This window comes from Dipodomys merriami, unplaced genomic scaffold (assembly GCF_024711535.1).
Source record: "Dipodomys merriami isolate MVZ:Mamm:240054 unplaced genomic scaffold, mDipMer1.0.p SCAF_4, whole genome shotgun sequence".
Classification (NCBI taxonomy): Eukaryota; Metazoa; Chordata; class Mammalia; order Rodentia; family Heteromyidae; genus Dipodomys; species Dipodomys merriami.
The window spans coordinates 4,854,817-4,874,790 of record NW_027205603.1 but is presented as its reverse complement, the minus strand read 5'-3'; the positions used below and the strand labels follow the sequence as shown (position 1 = coordinate 4,874,790).

Here is a 19,974-nt window from a genome sequence, read left to right as displayed (position 1 = left end):
AGCCGGTCACTACATTTTTTTAGGGATTTCTGGAACCAGATCTAAAACTTAGCCATTCCTAAAATTAAATTATATAAGCATTGGGGCTGGGAAGGTAGCTCAGTGGTAGAGCGCTTGCCTTGCATGCATGAGGCCCTAGGTTTGATTCCTCAGTACCACATAAGCAAAAAGAAAAAAGCTGGAAGTGGCGCTGTGGCTCAAGTGATAGAGTGCTAGCTTGAGCTGAAGAGCTGAGGGACAACACCCAAGCCCAGAGTTCAGTCCCCACAACCGGACCCCCCCCAAAAAATTATATAAGCATAATGTACAATATTTTAAAAACAAAAGTAATACTCAGAGCCTATTACTTCCTCGTGATTTCACGGCAGTTGAGCAATTTGTACTCTTGGCGTTGTTGCTATATTCCTGGGGTTGCAAATACTGTCAGCATTGTAACAGTCACCTGTCTGTCAGCAGACAGCATGTAGGTGTTTGGCTTTCAGCAGGACAATAATTCATAGAGCTGCAGCTAGCTGCTATCTCTGAGGAGACTTGCTGTGCTGAGGATTTCCTTTGAGGACAATGTTAGCAAATGCTACACATCAAACAAATTCAGTTATTAAATATTAGCATCCCACCAGACCCAGCCCATTTGTTTTTGTCTATGAGATTGGGGTCTAGAAATCACCAAAGTCTTGTAGCCAGCCAGTAATTATCAGGGCTAAGTCTGGACTTAGTTCCTCCAGTGCCAGCTTTTTTGTTTTTGGTCAGTCATGGGGCTGGAACTCTGGGCCTGGACACTGTCCCTCAGTTCTTCAGCTCGAGCTACTGCTCTACCACTTGAGCCACAGTGCCACTTCCGGTTTTCTGGTAGTTTATTGGAGATAAATGTCTCAAGGACTTTCCTGCCCGGACTGGCTCTGAACTGTGATCCTCAGATCTCAGCCTCCTGAGTAGCTAGGATTTCACGCATGAGCCACAGTGCCCAGCTCCAACTTCTTATTTCACTCTTCAGAGACAGAAATCTCAAAAGGCACAAGGGACAGGGTTCCAGGTGGGCTATGGGCACTTCTATCCTGCTTATGCTGACAGTCCTGCATAGACTCAGGTCATTCTTGACACGCTGGGCTAACACCAAGATGCAAGATGGGTGGGCCTCTGCTTTGGTACTGATCAACAAGGGAAACCGTGAATCTGGGGCCAAAGATGGGATCTTGAGCTCTCTCACTTGTGGTAATGCAGTTACTGAATGGAATAATGAATACATGAAGAACACTTACCATAACTTAGTAAGATATTGCAAACGCATATGTTATTTTATTTCTCCTCCATGGAAATGTAAGCTCCATGAAGTATTATGTGCTGCTCCATATCTGGCTCTCAGAATGGCCCCGGCTGGATAGAAATTGCCCCATAAATATTTCTGAATGAATGAGGTGCCGCTACTACCACTTCTTGTTACTGATGACCCAACTCTCCCAGACAACTATCTCCAGTGGGGTCCAGCTCAGGAGCCCTCACATCCTTTGTCCCACTTCTCCACTTTAATGGCCACCATGTCTCTTGTCTCTTAGATGACGGAGGGCCGTCGATGTCAAGTACACCTTCTGGATGACAGGAAGCTGGAACTCCTGGTACAGGTAAGTCCCTTTGGGGGCCCACTTTGTAAGTTTCTCCTGAGATTCATGTGATTCTGAGGTTGATTTGTTGGAGAAGGAAGAGGAGGTCAAGTGTTCTTCAATATCTAGCTATGAAATCTGCAGAGACTGGGCTGGGGCACACCAGGGTATTGTGTGTTTAAGCTATTTTTTACTCATTCTCTGTCTCTGGACATTGCAGCTTGGGAATTTGCAAGGCCAGATGTATATCTAAGCTATTGTTATGATTCTGTAGGAAAGGAAATTCCATAAGTGCCTTGAGTTATTCTTCCTGCTTGGAAAGAGTGAACTGCCATATAATCTAATTCATAACTCTTGCTGGAAGTAAAAGTGACTGGTCACTCTTTGCTCAGAGGGAATAGCACACAGTCTACTCTTTTTCAAATTAAAGAGACAAGATATGTGCTCTTGGAAGTGTAAGTGCCTGTACTCTTACGCCATCATCACTGTTGAACATCTGGAAAAACTGAGACATGGGAAATCAACCAGTTTCTCCCCAAGCTGAGAACATGTAAGGGTCATAGAAGCCAGAATCACAGCCTCTGGACTTGCTCACCTTGCCCTTGAACAGATGACATCCTGAACCTTGTTTAAACAGCCTTAAAAGCTGTATTCAGCTCCTGCTTTTACCATTGCGTTACTTCTCCTTTTGGTGGATATCTTTGCAGCATTTTTTTCATATTTGCATTTCTTGCAATCATAATGCATGTGTAATTTTGTATGTTTTACTTTACCACTTAGTATTGTTTTTCACTAGCACTTTCCAAGTAACTATAAATTATCATCTTTGTTAAGAGCTGCATACATTTCCAGAAACCAATAACACTATTATTACCTAATCATTCACCTGTGTGGATATGTTGAAGTATTTTGCAAAATAGTTTTTTTCCAAATTTTCTTTAGACATATACAAAATGGAAAGACTAATAATAGGCTTCAGCCAACCTTAGAAAAATGGAACTTGAAACTATTGGACAAAAGCCAACTTAAATAGATGAATTGTCTTTCTCTTCTATAATATTCTGTTGTCCAGAACACCAAAGCAGTATTCTTTTTAAGGGCAGCCCCTATTAGGAATAAATGTTGTCATTAACTTATCCCTCTGTGTAGACTTTTGCATTAAAGATCACGTCCTTATTAGGTTAGATCGTATAGCCTGCAGTCTTGTTAAAAGTCAGACTTGGTGTTTGGATTTGGGTGAGGGAAGCAATAAAGGTAAACTATTCAGGAAGATCTCTTCAGTCCACAGAGTCTTTCTTTCACCAAACCAACATTAGATGCCTGACATTTTAAGACTGAGTGGGTGAGTTCATAGGTGATTAGTCTGCCTGGTATGTTTTTAACATTTTCTTAAAGCTTGAGGCTTAGGACAAAGCTACCTTCTGGGATAAGAAATGAGACTTCAAATGACAATTTCATGGCTGTGGATTGGCCAGCTGGCCTTAGGAAAATAGGAACGGGGATAGCTGATAGGGACTTAAGTCCCAGAAACACACAGAATGACTGATGCGCATAGTAGGGGAGCAGTTTTCTTCAGTCCTATAAAATCACGAAAGTATTGGTCAAGTAAGAGCCTCATGTTCTTGCCATGCTTTGTCAGACATATTCTACAGTGTTCTCTCTTCCTAGGAACTGTTCTTCCCATGCCCCTGTCCCCTGCTTCTGACTAATTTCAGTGAGTTCTTCAGTTCCCTCCCCTACACCAGTGTTCTCTGCTGCCTGGCCAGGCAGCCCTTTGTCCTGTGGCAATCTCCTACATGGCCATATATACCTCATTGTCATTGCTTCTGTACTTGTTACTGCTTTCCAAAGCCCTCCCCCACAAAATTTGAGGAACAAGTCTGTACGTTGGCCATTGTGATACTAGTGCTCAGTCCAGTTTCTGGAAGATGATGTCATTAAGATACATACTTGTTGAATGAAAAAAAGAAAAGTATGAGCCTAAGATACCTTGCTTGGTATTATTATTACATCTTTTCAGTATTTCTCACCATGGAACCAACTGTTTGGCCAGGAATTTGATTTGGCACACACAAATTTCTTTATACATATAGATATAAAAGGGAAAACTATTTTAGAACAGGCTTCAGCAAAACTTGGAGACAGCGGTTGGACAAAAGCCAACTTAAATATATGAATTGTCTTTCTCTTCTACATAGTTCTGTTGTCCTGAATTCTAAATTAGATTTCTTTCTAAGGGTAGCCCCTATTCTCCAGCTCATTTGGCTCCATCTCTAGATTCCAATTGACTCCAAACATTTTGACCTCATGTCCTCATTTTTTTTTGTATTAGCACTGGGGCTTGAACTCAGTTTTGTTTTTGTTTTTGTTTTTGCTCAAAGCTGGTACTCTTCCACACGAGCCACAGCTTCACTTCTGCCTTTTTTTTTAATGATAAGAGCTCAGGGACTTTCTTGCCCAGACTGACTTCGAACCACAGTCCTCCTATCTCAGTAGCTAGGATTATAGGCCTAGCCACTAGCATCCAGTTTCTGTGCCCTTATTTTAAAAGATCATAAAATGATTACCTTCAGATTCATTTCTACCTTAATTCTACTTTAGTCATCTATATCAACTATTGAACTTGAGGTTGAGGACCAGTTCAGGACATTTGTTATCAGCTTTGGACTAAACAGTACCTGTTGTTACCTTTCAGTCCAGAGTTGGAAAGATGGGGAGGGAGAGGAATGACATTTTCCATTATATTGACCTGACAAGGTTTGTCAGGTGGGATGCAGGTTTGGAAAAAGAGTTTGCCCCCACAGAAAAGTCAGGAACTGCATCCTACGGAGGAGTCTGGAGCTAGACAAGCACATAGATAATTTCATGCAGTGATGGAATGCTGCCTTAACATTTCCTTTCTCTGAGTTATGGAGAAAATGGCCTTAATTCTCACATTCAATGTTTAGCCTGTCAAGCCCTTGGAGATTACTGAGTGAAACCTGCTCTTCCAAAACCTGGATCATCCCCGTAAATGGTACATTATTTGTAGTGGGGGAGGGTGGAAGGCAACGGAGTGTAGGCTAGGAATTAATCTAAAAACACAGGCCATTTCCTGATATGTCATTTGTTTGTTTGTTTGATTTTCATTTGTACCAAGGTTTGTGCTCAAGTCCTTGAGCTTATTTGAGCTGATGCTCTACCGCCAGTTGAGCTTTTATTGCTGGTTATTGTGGTGATGAGTCTTATGGACTTTCTTCCCAGGCTGTCTTCCAACCGAGATCCCTGCAGATCTCAAGCCTCCTGAGGTAGATGAATAGTGTTAGCACAAGTCACCAGTGCCCTGTGTTCATATCTTCACCAGGTTGCTCCGTAAGTTCTTACATTCCACTTAAGGACAATTGGACAGATGATGTGAGCACAGTACATCACGGGTGTATGGCAGGCCAACCTGAAGTCTGTGTTTTTCACTCTGTGATCTGAAATTGTTTACTCATGAGAACTTTTTTCTGAAAGCCTCCATGAAAAGTGAGAGGGGCCACCATCGTCTATGATTCCGAAGCTCTGAGCCTCTTCCTGAAGCTTTGGTAACAGAGGTGGAGATGGAAGAACAATGAGCATTTTTATTTTTTATTTTTATTTTTGGCTGGTCGTGGGGCTTGAACTCTGGACCTGGGCACTGACTGTCCCTGCACTCTTCAGCTCAAGGCAAGTGCTCTACTGCTTGAGCCATAGCACTACTTCAGGTTTTCTGGAGGTTAATTAGAGATAAGAGTCTCATGGACTTTCCTGCCTGGGATGACTTGAAACCAAGATCCTCAGATCTCATCCTCCTGAGTAGCTAGGATTACAAGTGTGAGCCACCAGCACCTGGCTAGCATTTATATTTTTATCAGCAAAGGATTTGAACTCAGGGCTCTCTACTGCTTACCCCACACCTTAGTACCTTTTGCTTTTAGGTTATTTTTCTGATAAGAGCCTCACATTCTTGCCTAGACCTGCCTCTGACTGGGATTCCCTATGTATGACTCCCATGTAGCTGAGATCACAGGTGCATACCACCACACCTGTCTCTTTTGTTGAGATAGAGTCTCGCTAACTTCTTGCCTGGAGTGAACCTCTTAACCTTGAACCTCCTATTTCTGCCTCCTGAATAGCTGGGATGATATGCATGTGCCACTCTTTCCAGTTCCTCATAGAAATTAGAATGGATTTCCACTAGAATGGAATGGCATCATCCTTATGATCTTCCCTGAAGGTATATGATATATACTGTATAAGGTCCTGTTTTCCCAGAAGACAGGCCAGCAGGAGAAAATACTTTTCTTTCCAATCCTTGGACCACCTTCCCTGCTTTTTTGTCCACCATTTTAGGTGGCAGAAGTTCCTCTCTCTGTGATAAAGCTTTTACCCACTGCAGTCTTCTCCATTTACACAACTTCCTGCCATCACCTACCTCACTTCCTGTTTGGCTTAAGAAGCTGATCCATCCTGGGAGGCTGTGTCTTAAGCTCCAAGCTGTCTGGGGATGGCTGTGTCTCTTAAGCTCCAAGCTGTCTGGGGATGGCTGTGTCTCTTCCCTCTGACATAGTCTATGGCCACAGGACATTCATAACTGCTCACTTCTAGGAAAACAGAGGAACAAGGTATCCCTACAATTCTCAGAAATGGGGCACAATTTTAGTAATCAGTGTTTTCCAAGAGAATTCAAGATAGTAAGTAGATGACTGCTGGAATTACATACTGTCCCTAATCTTGCAAAAGCCACTGGAACAGAAGTATCAGGCTGCTGGGCACTGTGCTTCATGCCTGTAATCCTAGCTGTCAAGCAGATGGAGATCTGAGGAGCTTGATTTGAAACCAGCAAAGGCAGAAAATTCCATGAGATTCTTATCTCCACTTTAGCAGCAAAATGCCAGAAGTAGCAGTGTGCCTCAAGTGGTAGAGTACCAGCCTGAGTTCAAGCCACAGTACTACCTACCTACCTCTTTCCCCCCAAAACCCAAGCAACACTCCAGAGGTGTTCAGTGGTGACAGAGAGAACACACCAATGTTAAAGATTTCATATTTTTAAAAAACTGGGCGTTTTACTAATGATTTTTAGGTTGCTGATTCTATGTTGAAAGGTTAATATTTGGGTATTTTAGGTTGGAGGAATTTGTATATTTGAATTAATCTCCTCTGTTTCTTTTTCCATATGGCTATTTAAAACATTAAAATTGCCAGATATGGTGGTGTATGCCTGTGATCCCAGAACTTAAAAGGCCAAGGCAGGAATATTGCAAGTTTGAGGCCACTCTGGGCTACAAATATTGAGGCCCTTTCTCAGGGGAAAAAATACATACACACATACATATATATACATATATATATATATATATACACATATATATATAATATATTATGGCTTACTTTGTGGCTCCCGTTGTGGGATGACTTTATCTAAAGAATAGAAGTTATTTAAACAATAGGGGGTAGAACGTGCACATAATAGAATTGCTTCAGGTCACCCAGATCTCATACTGAGTGTCCATCACAATAATAACTACATTTTGCCATTCTTAGAACTTGTCCAGAGCATATCTGATTTCATCCTCACAGTACCACATAGCAGCCGACTCAGATAAGAAAATGGGCATTCAGAAAGGTTAAATAACTTGTTCAAAGGCCTGTCGCTGGCTAAGTGGGATGCATGGTTTGAGCTGAGGGCTCTATTACTATGTCTTGCTCTGTCTTTGCTGCATGATAACAAGTACACTCAATGAAGACCTGAGACATGGTGCCAATCATTCGTAATGCAGCTTCTGTACTGGTCTAATGATAGAAATGGAGAGTTCCAACCTTATCTTACCTGAGATAAGGTTGTGTGTCTTTGAATTCAGGTCCTAGTCTATCTAGTAATGATTTAATGATGTGACACACAGGGGTGAAGGATTTTCGCATCTTATGTAAGCTGCAGTCTACCACGTTGAAAGAACTTTGCAAGGCAGAAGACGAAGCAGTCATTGCCTTCCCAACACTAGTCTCTGGCTCACAGTGATATTAGTGTCAGTTAATCTTCAAGGTTAAAGTTAACATGAGCTGTGAATAAAGAAGGTCTGGGGACAGAGTAAACATTCTGAGCTAACATGAGTTATAAAACAAACCAGCTGTATATGATGTGTTAAAAAAAATCTAGACTAATGATCCTGCATAGAATAAATGAGCTGAGTTGCATACATTCACATACACATTTACCCTTATACTGCCTCTGTAGCCACTTTATGGTTAATATTTTTCTCTTAGAAAAAAAAATATGCACAGGGTTGTTTGCTACGAAGAAAAACCAGGAATTCCCTAAAAGCACATGTTGCCAAGAAAGAAAAGAAAATAGAATTGATTCCATATCTTCTCAAGGGTGCAAGGTGGGCAGGTGGTTTCTTCTGATTGGCTGGCTGGACCATCTACTGAAGCGTGGTCCATGCCTGCCATCTGCTCCTGTCTATACTCAATTCACCAGGAGTTCCTGGCTCAGACAAGGGCTAAGAAGCCATTCACAGAAACTGGGAGCAGACAGAGGGACTCAGCATTATGAACCTTCTGTCTGGGACCTCCCACACCACCAGGCCACCCCATCAAACAAGAGCCAAATGGGATTCAGGCAGCCCCGCCTTGGGCTGACCTCAACTTTGGCCTGATTGCCGTCATCATTTATTAGGCTCCCCTCTGCAAACCTGGGCACACCACCAAATGAGCAAACCAGATGTCTTTGCAGACTCTGGGGGTGGTGATAATATTTAACATTGTAAAGGCACGTAGTGAAGCAACTACATATTAAGATATAAGAGAGTATTGACACAGACTCGGTGGTAATTCTATATGTAGTTAAAAAGCTCATTTAGTGGTATATAACAGAATAAGAAATAGTTGATAAAATATACCCACGGGAGGCATACAGCTAAATGGTGCCATCCCTCCCCTCCTTGGGGAGGAGGAAGGGGATGCTATGCATGTTCCCTCTCTAGCAAGAGTCTTTATGATAAAGTTGGTGAGCTCTTTTCACGCTGGTTGAAAACAAAGGCAGATCCCTGTCTCCCTGGGGGGAGATGAGAGAAGGCCGAGTGTCAGGATACGACAGATTGATGCCACCATCTGGGGACCCCCTCACACACACACAGCTTAGAGCCAGACAGCTCAGTGAGGTGCAGGGCAGGGCAAGGGAGGAGAGGCCATCTCTGCATCTTTAGCTCCTGGGCTGTCTGGTCCAGGCTGCTGGTTGCCTAGCAACGCTGCTTCTGTGCTTCCCTTCCCCCACATCCCATTCCCTCTAGGCACACTCCCATCTCTGTGCCCCATTTCCCCCTTGATTTTAGCCGATATTAACATGCATTTACTGGAATCATTGGTGATGGCAAATATTTGGCCAACACTGTCCTGAGAAAAGGGCAATTTCAAGAGGCTCAAATCAAATGTGAAAGGGAGAGTAAGAGAAGCAAAGGGAAGTGTGGCCTCCTTTCTTCCAGGAATGAGTAGCGCTCCAGAAAGTTGGTTCTTTTGATTGCTTTGCGTTTGCTTTTGTTTCTCTGCTGGGCCCTTTACTCCATGGTCCTTTTACAGAAGCATTTTCATGGTGGTGTTATATGAGAGCATTTGCAGATAAGGCTCCTCAGGAGAGAGGGCTATTGAATGGTATGTTCCTTGTCTCTGTGCTAAAGGGAGACAAGAAGGAAAGGGAAGGCTGGGAAGGTGGCTCAGTGGTAGAGTGCTTGCCCTGCATGCATGAGGCCCTGGGTTCGATTCCTCAGCACCATATAAGCAGAAAAAGCTGGAAGTGCCACTGTGGCTCAAGTGGTAGAGCATGAGCCTTGAGCTGAAGAGCTGAGGGACAACACCTAGGCCCAGAGTTCAGGCCCCACGACTGACAAAAAAAAAAAAAAAGGAAAGGGAAGATTGGAACAAACTCATACAGCATGTAGTCCAGCAAAATGTGAGGAACAATGTTATTAGGAGAAAGGCATATGTGCACACTGCTAAGAAGACTTCAGAAGTAGAGAGAAAACTGGCTTTCCTTGGATAGGATAGGATGATGGGAAGCTGAGAGTTAGCTTAGATGGTGTTAGCATTGTGCTTTGTGTCTGTAACTCTTAGATTAATTTTGTAACTTTGGAAAATTCAGATACTGGCTTCTGTGGTAAATAGCACCTATGTACCATGGCAGATCTCTGCCCCTCCCTTTGGGCTAAGAATCTGTGTGCTAAATTACTATTTAGACAGTACAACTCTTTACAAGTCCAGTGCTTGGTGTTCTTCAAGGCATCAAGTGTGTCTGCTGCTTGCTTTCTACATTGGTCAGGATCATTCACCTTCTCCATGTGTTTCTACCCACAAACCCTTGCCTCTGGTGTCAAAGAGGGCCAGGGGGACAGGGAAGACAGCTGGCTCATTCTGCCATCTCTGTTGGGACCCCTCCTCCCCTTTACAGAAAGAAAATGAGAGTGTCAGGTATCGATGTGGTGGAAGAAAGATTAAAAAGTTTAAGAAAATCTGAATCACTCCCTCCTGACTCTTCTCTCCTGAACTGACCCATAGCCCTTGAATTTTAACCCACTTGCTCAGCACAGAGCCAACTATTTATCCACCAAAGAGGTGTGGAAGATTCTCAGATCTTACCAAAGCCCCAATCCCGTATCTAGCTGCCTACTGGTCTTTGTGATGACCTACCAGTATGGCAGCTCCAACTTCACACTCAACCCCCTCTCCCAGCACATCATTCCCCTGCCCCATGAAATCTGAGTGGCTGTCTTCTTGAGCCTGATTGGAAAGTGAGTCATGAGTGTAGTACTTCGGTAGCTGCAGTCCTTGTTGGCTGATTTCTCCACACCATGCCCACTGTCATATCTTCTCAGTCTTCCTTTGCGTTCATAAGGGAATGACCTTCCATCTCCACCCCCAGTGGAAGATAGTGACCTTCCTGGACTCAACACTCCCCAAAGGCTCATTGTCATGGGAAATGTGTCTCTTTGGAGTCCAAAAGCAGTTCCCTCCTCCAGCAGTTCTCGCCACCCCAGTGTGTCCTCCACCACACAAGCAGATCATTCTTCTCCAAGTGTTATGTTGTAACCCATCGAAGGCCTCCACTATCTAATCTTATTTAAAACTCTTGTGTTGGCTCTCAAGTTCCTCCATGATCCAGCAGTGTTCTGTTTTCAAAGCCACAGGATGTCAAATAGGTATGAGTTTGGCCCTAAACTGCCCACTCTATGGTGGTCTCTGTAGTATTTGTTTGCCACACTGAGCTGTGAGCACAAGGAACTGCATGACCTTACTCCATTCTTTTAGACCAAGGGTTCTCACATTTCTTTTAGCTACAAAAATCATACAGATGTTGGAAGTTTGAACCCTGCCATCTAGTCCTTGTTGTTAACATGAAGATGTCTCAGCAGAGCTGAGTTTGGAAAGCACTATTCTAGGTAGACCCCAGGTGATAGGAAATATGCATGTCCTTTATGCACAAAGATGAATTTCTGGATCAGTCCATATCAACTGAGTTTTAATTGTACAACCATCTTTTTGTTTGCTTGTTTGTTTCTTGAGACAAGGTCTTGCTTGCTAAGTCCACAACTTGTAATCTTTCTACCTCTATTTCCAAAGTGCTAGGATTAAAGGCATGTGCCCTTACTCCAAACTATATAAATCATCTCCTAGATGATTTAGAAAGTTATATAGCTTAGTGACTAATCATTGCATTAGCTAATTTCATTAGCTAACACTTACTCTTGTGTTCGACACTGTTCTAAGAGCTTATATGTGTTGACTCAGCAAGTCAGCTTTGTAGCCCTGTGCCATGGGTTAACCATTGTTCTCATTTCTCAGTTGAGGAAATTGGGGCACAGAGAACTTATGTAAGTTACCAAGAGGGCACCTCCAGTAAATTGTAGATACCAATTGAAAACTAGGCTGCCTGGTTCCAGAGTGAGAGAAGGCTTCAATATGCTGAGCACTGGCTTTGAGGCCATGTGGCTTAGCTGTAAATGTTGACTCTATTACTTAGCAGCTCTGTGATCTTGGCTGCTTGCAGAACCTATTTCACAGTGGGGAAAAATAGTTACCTCTAGTCTCACTGCCTTAATTTGATCTCTAAATTGATGCTAATGCCTGCCTTGTAGGCTTCTGATTAGGATTAAATGAATTAGGACACACAAGTTGTTCAGAGGCTCTCTGGTGCTCAGTAAGCATCTCTTAGCTAGAAACTAAGGCTCAGGCTGGACCACTTGTAGTCATGGTAACCTAGACTGACATTTGCCTTTGCTGTCTTACCTGTAAAGTGGGAATGTTAACAAGCTTGGCTTTGGGGGAAAAGCTAGAAAGGCTATCATACCACACAATTTACAGTGCTCTTTTATGTACTCATTAGGTCTCCTATACCATAGGAACCTAGTGTGCAAGTCTTTAAGGAGTGTTTATAGAGTTCAGTGTGGGTTCATTTGACAAATGATGGGCTGACAGTCCATCAAAAATAACTGCCTAGCCATCATCTAATCTTTTCTTGAACACTGGTTATCACTGTGTGCCTTCTCAATGTCACATATAATTCACGTGCCAAGGCCATGGGACAAGAGACAGAATATTTATGCATAGTTGGTTGCACAGAGTCCAAATAACTATCCAGAAAACCGAGTTAGGTTTTGGGCTTATCATTCTTCATCCTGAGGGATAAAATAGGAGAACATGATTTTGACATTTGCATCACAGTCTTTTGTGGATGACCCCATTCTTCTTGAATTTTACATTGAAATGATGCTGAGGTATACATCCATATGAATTGTATCGATTTTATATGGGTCATGTTGGCTGTGTTTGGTGGGAAGACAGACATGGAAGGCATCAGTGTCTTTTATATGGAGGAAAGTGATAGAGTTTCTCAGCACATGACTATCAGGCTCAGGTAGCCACAAGTTCACATGCATCTTCCATCCAAGTTGCCTGGCTTTGTAGTGCTCATTGGGAGTACTGGGGTATTTATAATCACCCTCTCCCACCACAACATTTAGTAAAGTGTAGCTTACACTTCTAAGTAACTAACAAGGCCTGTGGGCGCCCCAACAATCTTTGACCAATCCCCCCTGGGAGGCTGCCTAACCATCAAGTCATACTGATTGGGCAAGTTTTTTTTTGTTTTTTGTTTTGTTTTGTTTTTGTTGGTGGTGGTAGTCATCGGATTTGAACTCTGGGCCTGGGTGCTATCCCTGAGCTCTTTAGCTCAAGGCTAGCGCTCTACCACTTGAGCCACAAAACCACTTCCAGTTTTCTGGTGGTTTATTGGAGATAAGAGTCTCACAGACTTTCCTGCCCAGGCTGGCTTTGAACCTGGATCCTCAGATATCGGCCTCCTGAGTAGCTAGGATTACAGGTGTGAGCCACCAACGCCCTGCTACAAGTTTGTTTTTAAGGAAGGAAGTTTAAAAATTTTCACATGGAGCCCTTTTGAGAATAGTAATAGATCAGTACAATGATTGATCAGTTTAAAATTGGTGATAGATTGTAAGCTACAGTACTGCACTAAAGTGGGCCATGTGTCAGCAATATTTTAAAAATTATGAGCATTCCTCTACTTTGGCCTTCCTTTCCCTTATAAGATTGCCAGTGGGTTTTTTTTTAAAGGAATCTCATCTCTATTTCACACAAAGGTGCTTTAGAACTCTGGTAATTCTAGAACATCTCATTACTCCATTTTGACCACATATGAGTAGCAGAGCTGAAGAAGTGTGGGTAAATCATGACCTTTTACTCCCTTTTGGAGATTAATAAAATGACCTATAAACTCATGAATCTGTGACATCAACATGCTTTCAGCATTGAGTCTATCAAGCACACACACATGCACACTCACATATACACATTGCATGCACACTTATATACCACACACAAGCACACATACTGCTAACATATACTCACATACAATGCACAAATCTTAGCAAGTAAAGCAGCTTTCTAACCCTGAGTTCAACAGTTCTCGTTTTTTTTCTCATTAATTTATATTCATGAATGCACAGGACAAAAATGATCGTCATTCTACATTGTGTCACTTGGAGCGGTGTCATTTGAGGTACATTCAGCAGGCCCTTGACTTGTGCCCCTAACTTGCTCCAGCCCTCAGCCACTCACAGGATATGAAGATTCTGCTGACTGGATGTTAAGAAGCAGTGCTTAGGCCCCAGCTAGCTTCTGTAGTGCCCTCTATTGTTCCCAGAGCTCATGGGCCTGTTTCTTAGCCCCTCACTTTTTTCTTTATGGTAAAGCAGGAATATGTAACTTTCAACTTGAGAACCTGGAGGACCTGTTATCACATTAAGAATCATAGTAACTGAGAACCCCAATCAAGGACCAGACAGGGTCCCAATGATTATGATACCCACCTCAGTGAAACCATTGAGAGTTTTTCAAGGTTTTTTTTTGTTCTTCTGCTTTTACTTTTTCCCATTTTGATAAATATTATGTCATATGATCAGAGACACAGAGGCATTGTGCCTTTGTGTTTCTCCCCTCAGAGTATCCTCCTTTGGTCTCACTGTTTGTGCCTAGAGTCCTGTATAACTTATCAAGACCGGGTGTATTTTAGATTTCGCTCCAGCATGTGAGAGAAAGCATGTGCCATTGGTCTCTCTGAGCTTGGCTGTTTGCTTGTTTCTTCTTTTTAGTACCACAGGGGTTTCAATTCCACGAGTCAGATTGTGAGTACACTGCATTTTGATCCATGTCCCCTCTTCCATGGGTCTCCCCATCTTTCCCTATCCCATCCATACCCTCAAGTTACATAGTTCACCTTTTACATAATGTACATGGGAAGTCCATGACTGTATTTGCCCACCCTTCCTCCCTCCCTCTGTAAAGAAAGTGAGGAAAGGAAAAGCAAAGAGAAGAGTAGTTAACGATCCACACTTTGAAAGGCAGCTGTGAGCCTCTAGAGCAGCACAGTGTGTGAAACCACTTACTAAAGCGTCCCTGGCCGTGCGATGGCTTCACTCCCATCATTTTGATAGGGGACACTGCGGTTTGCCACCTGGGTGGGACAAGCCATTAGCAGGAGCCTTTGGACTCAGTGTGTCCGCAGAGAAAACCTGGCCTGGGGTGGGGTCAGCACATGCTGATGTGATACCTTGTGTTCAGTTCCCTCATTGCAACCTCAATAAGATATGACTGTGAGATCCCTGTCCCCTGGTCCCTAACCAGCAAGCAGTGTGTACTGAGTGACTCAGGGGGTCCCAGGTTTGATGAGCTGTGAGCTGGGCATCTCTGACAGGGCCACATGGAAGTCTGGAAAAGTCCACGTACATGAAATCACAGGAGGAACAAAGAGAAGGATGCTAATTGTGCTGGCCAGATTCACTAGAGCCGCACCCAAAGCCCTAGACCAGATAACGACATCTCCAGAGTCCCTCCGAGTTCTTTTGGCGGGCACAGCATGGCAGGGATCCTGTTGGCTGAGGTGACCACAGAGAAGGGTCATTCAGAAGTTATTTCCTCATAAACACGGTTCCCTTAGTCTTCTGTCCAAATGAATGAGTAAGTCATTGGTGATCTCCCCACTTCTTCCACCACAGGGATTCTTCCAGCCCAGCCTTGAAGTTAACACTTGCGTGAGTCACCATCACATGGCTTTTATTCAAAGTCACAGTTACAGCAGCATTGTAGACTCCACTGTGGGAGAAAAAAAAACGAGGGAGGGGATAACAATGTTTGACAATAAATGTACTTATTATCTTACTTATATAACTAACCTCTCTGTACATCACCTTTAAAATTAAAGAAAAAGAAACAAGTCATCCTAACACGTGGGAACATAGAGTCTAAAGAATAGAATGTGACTTAAGTCAGGTATGTAGAGAACATTCTAAAGGAGCTTTAGCAAGAAATGAGTTTACGGAAGTGATCTGACAATGGGGTAATGTGGCTTAGCTTGGCTGGTGCTCTACCACTAACACCATGCTTCCAGTCCAGCTTTTCGCTGCTGCTTTTGGATATAGAGTCTCATAGGCTTTTCTACCTGGCTGGCTTTGAACTACAATCCCCAGATGACAGTCTCCTGAGTAGCCAAAATTATAGGCATGAGCCACTGTCACCTGGCTACTTGAATTTAAAAGACAGCTCAGAGAAGAAAATGTCTGCCCTTTCTGTCATGAAAGGCTGGTTTCAGAGGTACTAAGCCGGCCTTGTTCCCTATCTTCTTCAGAGTGTTCCTGGGCAGGTTTCCATAGGAGCCCCTCCCCAGGCTGCACTGATGCTGTAGGAACAGGAGGTGGAGGAGGGAGGGAGTAGAAGACACAGAGTAGAAGACACTTGAGTGGGCTGTGTCCGGGGAGGCCCGGGTGTGTGGGAACATCTGATAGACGGGAAGAATTGGTTTCTGAGGAACAGAACACTGGGAGTCACAGCAGAATCACGTTCCTTTCTTACTGGGTGCTTTGTCTGTCTGTCTTGGCTTTTGTGTTTGGAGACAGGTCTCATTATGTAATCCAGGCTCGCTTCAAACTCATGATCCTCCTGCCTCAACCTCCTGAGTGTTGAGATTACAAGTATGTGCCATCACACCTGACATACATTTCTTTTTATTACCTTCAAGTAGTTGTACAAAAGGGTTTCCCTTTAACATGTTCACTTATGTATACAGTGTCTGTTGATCACAAAACCTTTCTATCATTCTCCATCCATCCCTGCCCCACCCATCTCATTGACTGCAAGGTTGTACCATTACTGGTGGTACACAGAACTAGACCTTGGATAATAATATTGTTGAGTGGATTCAAACACCGGAAGGTAGCAGTGGTACTGGTGGCTCACACTGTAATCCTAGTGATGCAGGAGGCTGAGAACTGAGGATCCAAGTTTAGAGGCACCCTAGGCACAAAAGCCTGTGACACTCTGATCTCCAATTAGCCACCAAAAATCCTAGAAGAAGAGCTGGAGCTCAAATGGTAGAGTGCCAGGGACAGCCCCCAGTCCCTGAGTTTAAGCCCCAGGACCAGCACTAAATTTTTTTTAAGTGTAAAAGGTGCTCCATTCAGCCGGTTTATGAAATGAAAGTGGTTGGGGCAGGGGAAGTGGGGAGACCTGTTCTTTTGTCACTGTTGTTCATCCCTGCCAACAACCTGACCTGAGAGAAGCACTAAGTGGTTTCATTAAACAAGACCAGGAGTCTTGGCGGGATCGCTGGCTTTCGGTGCTCGTAGCAGGAGGAACTGTGACTCAGAGCCCAGCCAGACTTCCAGCCTCTGAGCCCTTGAGCTTTATGGCGCTTAGCCAGATGTGATTTGTGAGAAGTTTCTTTCCAGCACAGTGGCCCTATGAAGGGAGGGAGACAGGCAACCATTAGATCGGTTTAACATTCCATTTGTCACTTGGGATAGTCTTTGCAAAGGACAGTTGCCCCTGAGGAAACCATTTCCAGAACCGTTATATCTATACCCTGTGCTACATTCCATACACATGAGACATCTTTGTTGTATTTTTCCCACCTGAGATATGGACATAATTGCCTATAAAAATCCACAGATGAGTCCTGCAGTAAAGATCTCTGCAGAAACAGTGTTCCCAGATCTCCTCAACAGGGAGAACCCTCCCTCCTGCACCACAAACCGTTTTGTGGATACAGCTTCTTCGTTGTGTGAACCTGAGCAACATGTGCAAACACTGTGGGAAATATCAAGACTGTAGAGACACAGCTCCTCTCTCAATTCTTCCACAGACTCTAAGAAGGCCACTTAGCCTTTCTATGTTTTCCACTTAAAACATGATGATTTCTGCCGGATGCCAGTGGCTCAGTAGCTACTAAGGAGGCTGAGATCTGAGGATCTTGTTTTAAAGCCAGCCTGGGCAGGAAAGTTTGTGAGACTCTTATTTCCAATGAATAACCAAAAAGCCTGATGTGGAGCTATCGCTCAAGTGGTAGAGTGCTAGCCTTGAGAAAGAGAAAATAAAAGCTTAGGGACAGTGCCCAGGCCCTGAATTCAAGCCCTAGGACACACACACACACACACACACACACACACACACACACACTGATTTACACATACACACCCATGCTGATTTACACACACACCCATGCTGATTTCCACACCACCTCTTTGTCTTTGAGCTGGCTTTGAGCTATGCTACATTGCATGTCTGTGGCGCTCCCATGATGAAAGATAAATGACCTGAGTTTCTTTCCAAACAGATGGATGCCTATTCCTTAAAGAAAAACTGAACTCTTGAAGTTCATTCCAAGTCGCATCATTCCAGGCCCATATCAGGCGCTCTCTTTCTAGCTATTCAGCAAATGAAAATAATGACACACAGAGCCATTAGGAATGTGAATTAGACCAGACACCAGAGTGCTCAAAAAACAAAATAAAATTGCCGTCTATGATCCAGTCATAACCATATCTGGGTCTATACCCCCCAAAAAATCAAAATCAGCTTCCTCTAGAGACACCCACACATCTGGGCACTACCCAGGAGAGCCTGACTATGCGGTCAGCCTAGGTGCCCATCCATGGATGAATGGACAAAGGCAATGTGTGCTCTCTGAACAACAGCCTTCCTGTTGTCCTGTATGCCCTGCCCCCTTCTCTGGATGTACTTCCTAGAACCCCCCCCCCCCACAGACTCTGGACCACAAACTTCAGGCCCATCAATTTTGTCTTCCCTGAGGGATGAAGTCAGTCAGTCTCGTCCAAAGTTTTCTTTCTAATGGCAGCCTTTCACATTCTGTTGTCCTTTGACTATTCAGAATTAATAGATGGAGTGGCTAAAAAAAAAAAGCCTCAGGGGTAAGGGGCCTGATTGCTCCCCATTTTTCTTTTGAATCCCGAAGATTCAAAGATGAGAGCTGAGCTCATGTCTGCAGGCAGGGCTATATTTTAGGAAAGACTGGGCTAATCTGTGTCTAGAGACCAGCCTCTTCCTTTTTGCTAGGCAGGCACTCCACCATTGACCAGGTCCCTAGCCTTCTGTTGAGACTGGCTTTTCTTTCTCCCTTCCCCTCCCTTCCTCCCTTCCTCCCTTCCTTCCCCCCCCCCCCTCTCTCTCTCTCTCTCTCTCTCTCTCTCTCTCTATCTCTATCTCGTGTGTGTGTGTGTGTGTGTGTGTGTGTGTGTGTGTGTGTGTGTGTGTGTGTGTGTGTGTGTGATACTAGGTTTAGAACTCAGGGCTTTACACCTGCTGAGCCATGCCTCTAGCTTTTTTTGGTCTCTGGTTAGTTTTGAAGTAAGGGTTTTTTTGTTTGTTGGTTTTTCTGCCTAGCCTGTCCTAGACTACAAGCCTGTTTTATACTTCCTGCCGTAGCTGGGATGACAGGCTGGCACTGTCACACCCAGCCTTTTCTGTGGAGAGGGGAATCTCATGAACTTTTTTTTTTTTGCCCCAGTTGTCCTAGAACTGCATGCCTTCCCCCATCTCAGTGTAGCAAATAGCCAAGATGCTGGCATGAACTGCACCCAACTCTTGATGAGATTGAGGAGGGGGGAGTCTTAAGAACTTTTTGCCTGGGCTGGCTTCAAACCATAATCCTCTTCATCTACTCCTCCAGAGTAGCTGGGATTATAGATAGGAGCCACTGGTGACTATCTCTGGGACTAAGAGACTGGCTCTGAGGCCTGGATAATGGGTTTTTACCATATTCTCAAGGGAGAGCCTGCCTTTCCTCCAGTCTCAGCTCCATTGGGCTTGTCCACTCTGTGTGACAGTGTGTCTGTCTAAAAGTCCCAGAATTGGAGGCCAAGGCCAAGAGAGGAAGTTTTACAACAATCATGTGCCATTTTCTTGTGTTTTTTTTTTTTTGTTTGTTTTTTGTTTGTTTTGGTCCGGTCGTGGGGCCTGAACTCTAGGCTTGGGCGTTGTCCCTCAGCTCTTCAGCTCAAGGCTAGCGCTCTACCACTTGAGCCACAGTGCCACTTCTTTTTGCTTATATGGTGCTGAGGAATCGAACCCAGGGCCTCAGGCATGCAAGGCAAGCACTCTACCACTGAGCTACCTTCCCAGCCCCCCATTTTCTTGTTTAAATGAATCCTTTGTTTACTTTTTGGTGCTGGTCCTGGGGCTTGAACTCAAGGTCTGGGTGCTGTCCCTGAGCGTTTTTTTTTTTTTTTAAATTTTTGCTCAAAGTTGGGTCTCTACCATTTGAGCCACAGCTCCACATCCAGCTTTTTGGTGGTTAATTGGAGATAAAAATCTCACAGACTTTCTTGTTTGGGCTGGCTTTGAATGGCGATCCTCAGATCTCATCCTCCTGAGTAGCTAACAGCCACTTTAAAGAAAAAAAATTAAAGTATCTCCTAATGAGGTGTAACTGAACTTTATGAAAGCACAGGGGTTGCTTTGTCTTATTTTTGTTATGTTTTTGAGTGGTCCAGAACTTGCATTTCTTCCGCTTCTGCCTCCA

At 43.9% G+C, this 19,974-nt stretch overlaps 1 protein-coding gene across 8 annotated transcripts in view; it reads left to right on the top strand.

Annotated features, from left to right (window-relative positions):
* Positions 1 to 19,974, top strand: part of Frmd4a (FERM domain containing 4A) — a 526,608-nt gene that overhangs the window by 353,171 nt on the left and 153,463 nt on the right. For all 8 annotated transcript variants that reach the window (XM_069990391.1, XM_069990392.1, XM_069990393.1 and 5 more), the window contains one exon: positions 1,554 to 1,619. In XM_069990391.1, coding sequence (XP_069846492.1) covers positions 1,554 to 1,619 — 66 coding nt within the window. The remainder of the gene's footprint in view (positions 1 to 1,553; positions 1,620 to 19,974) is intronic.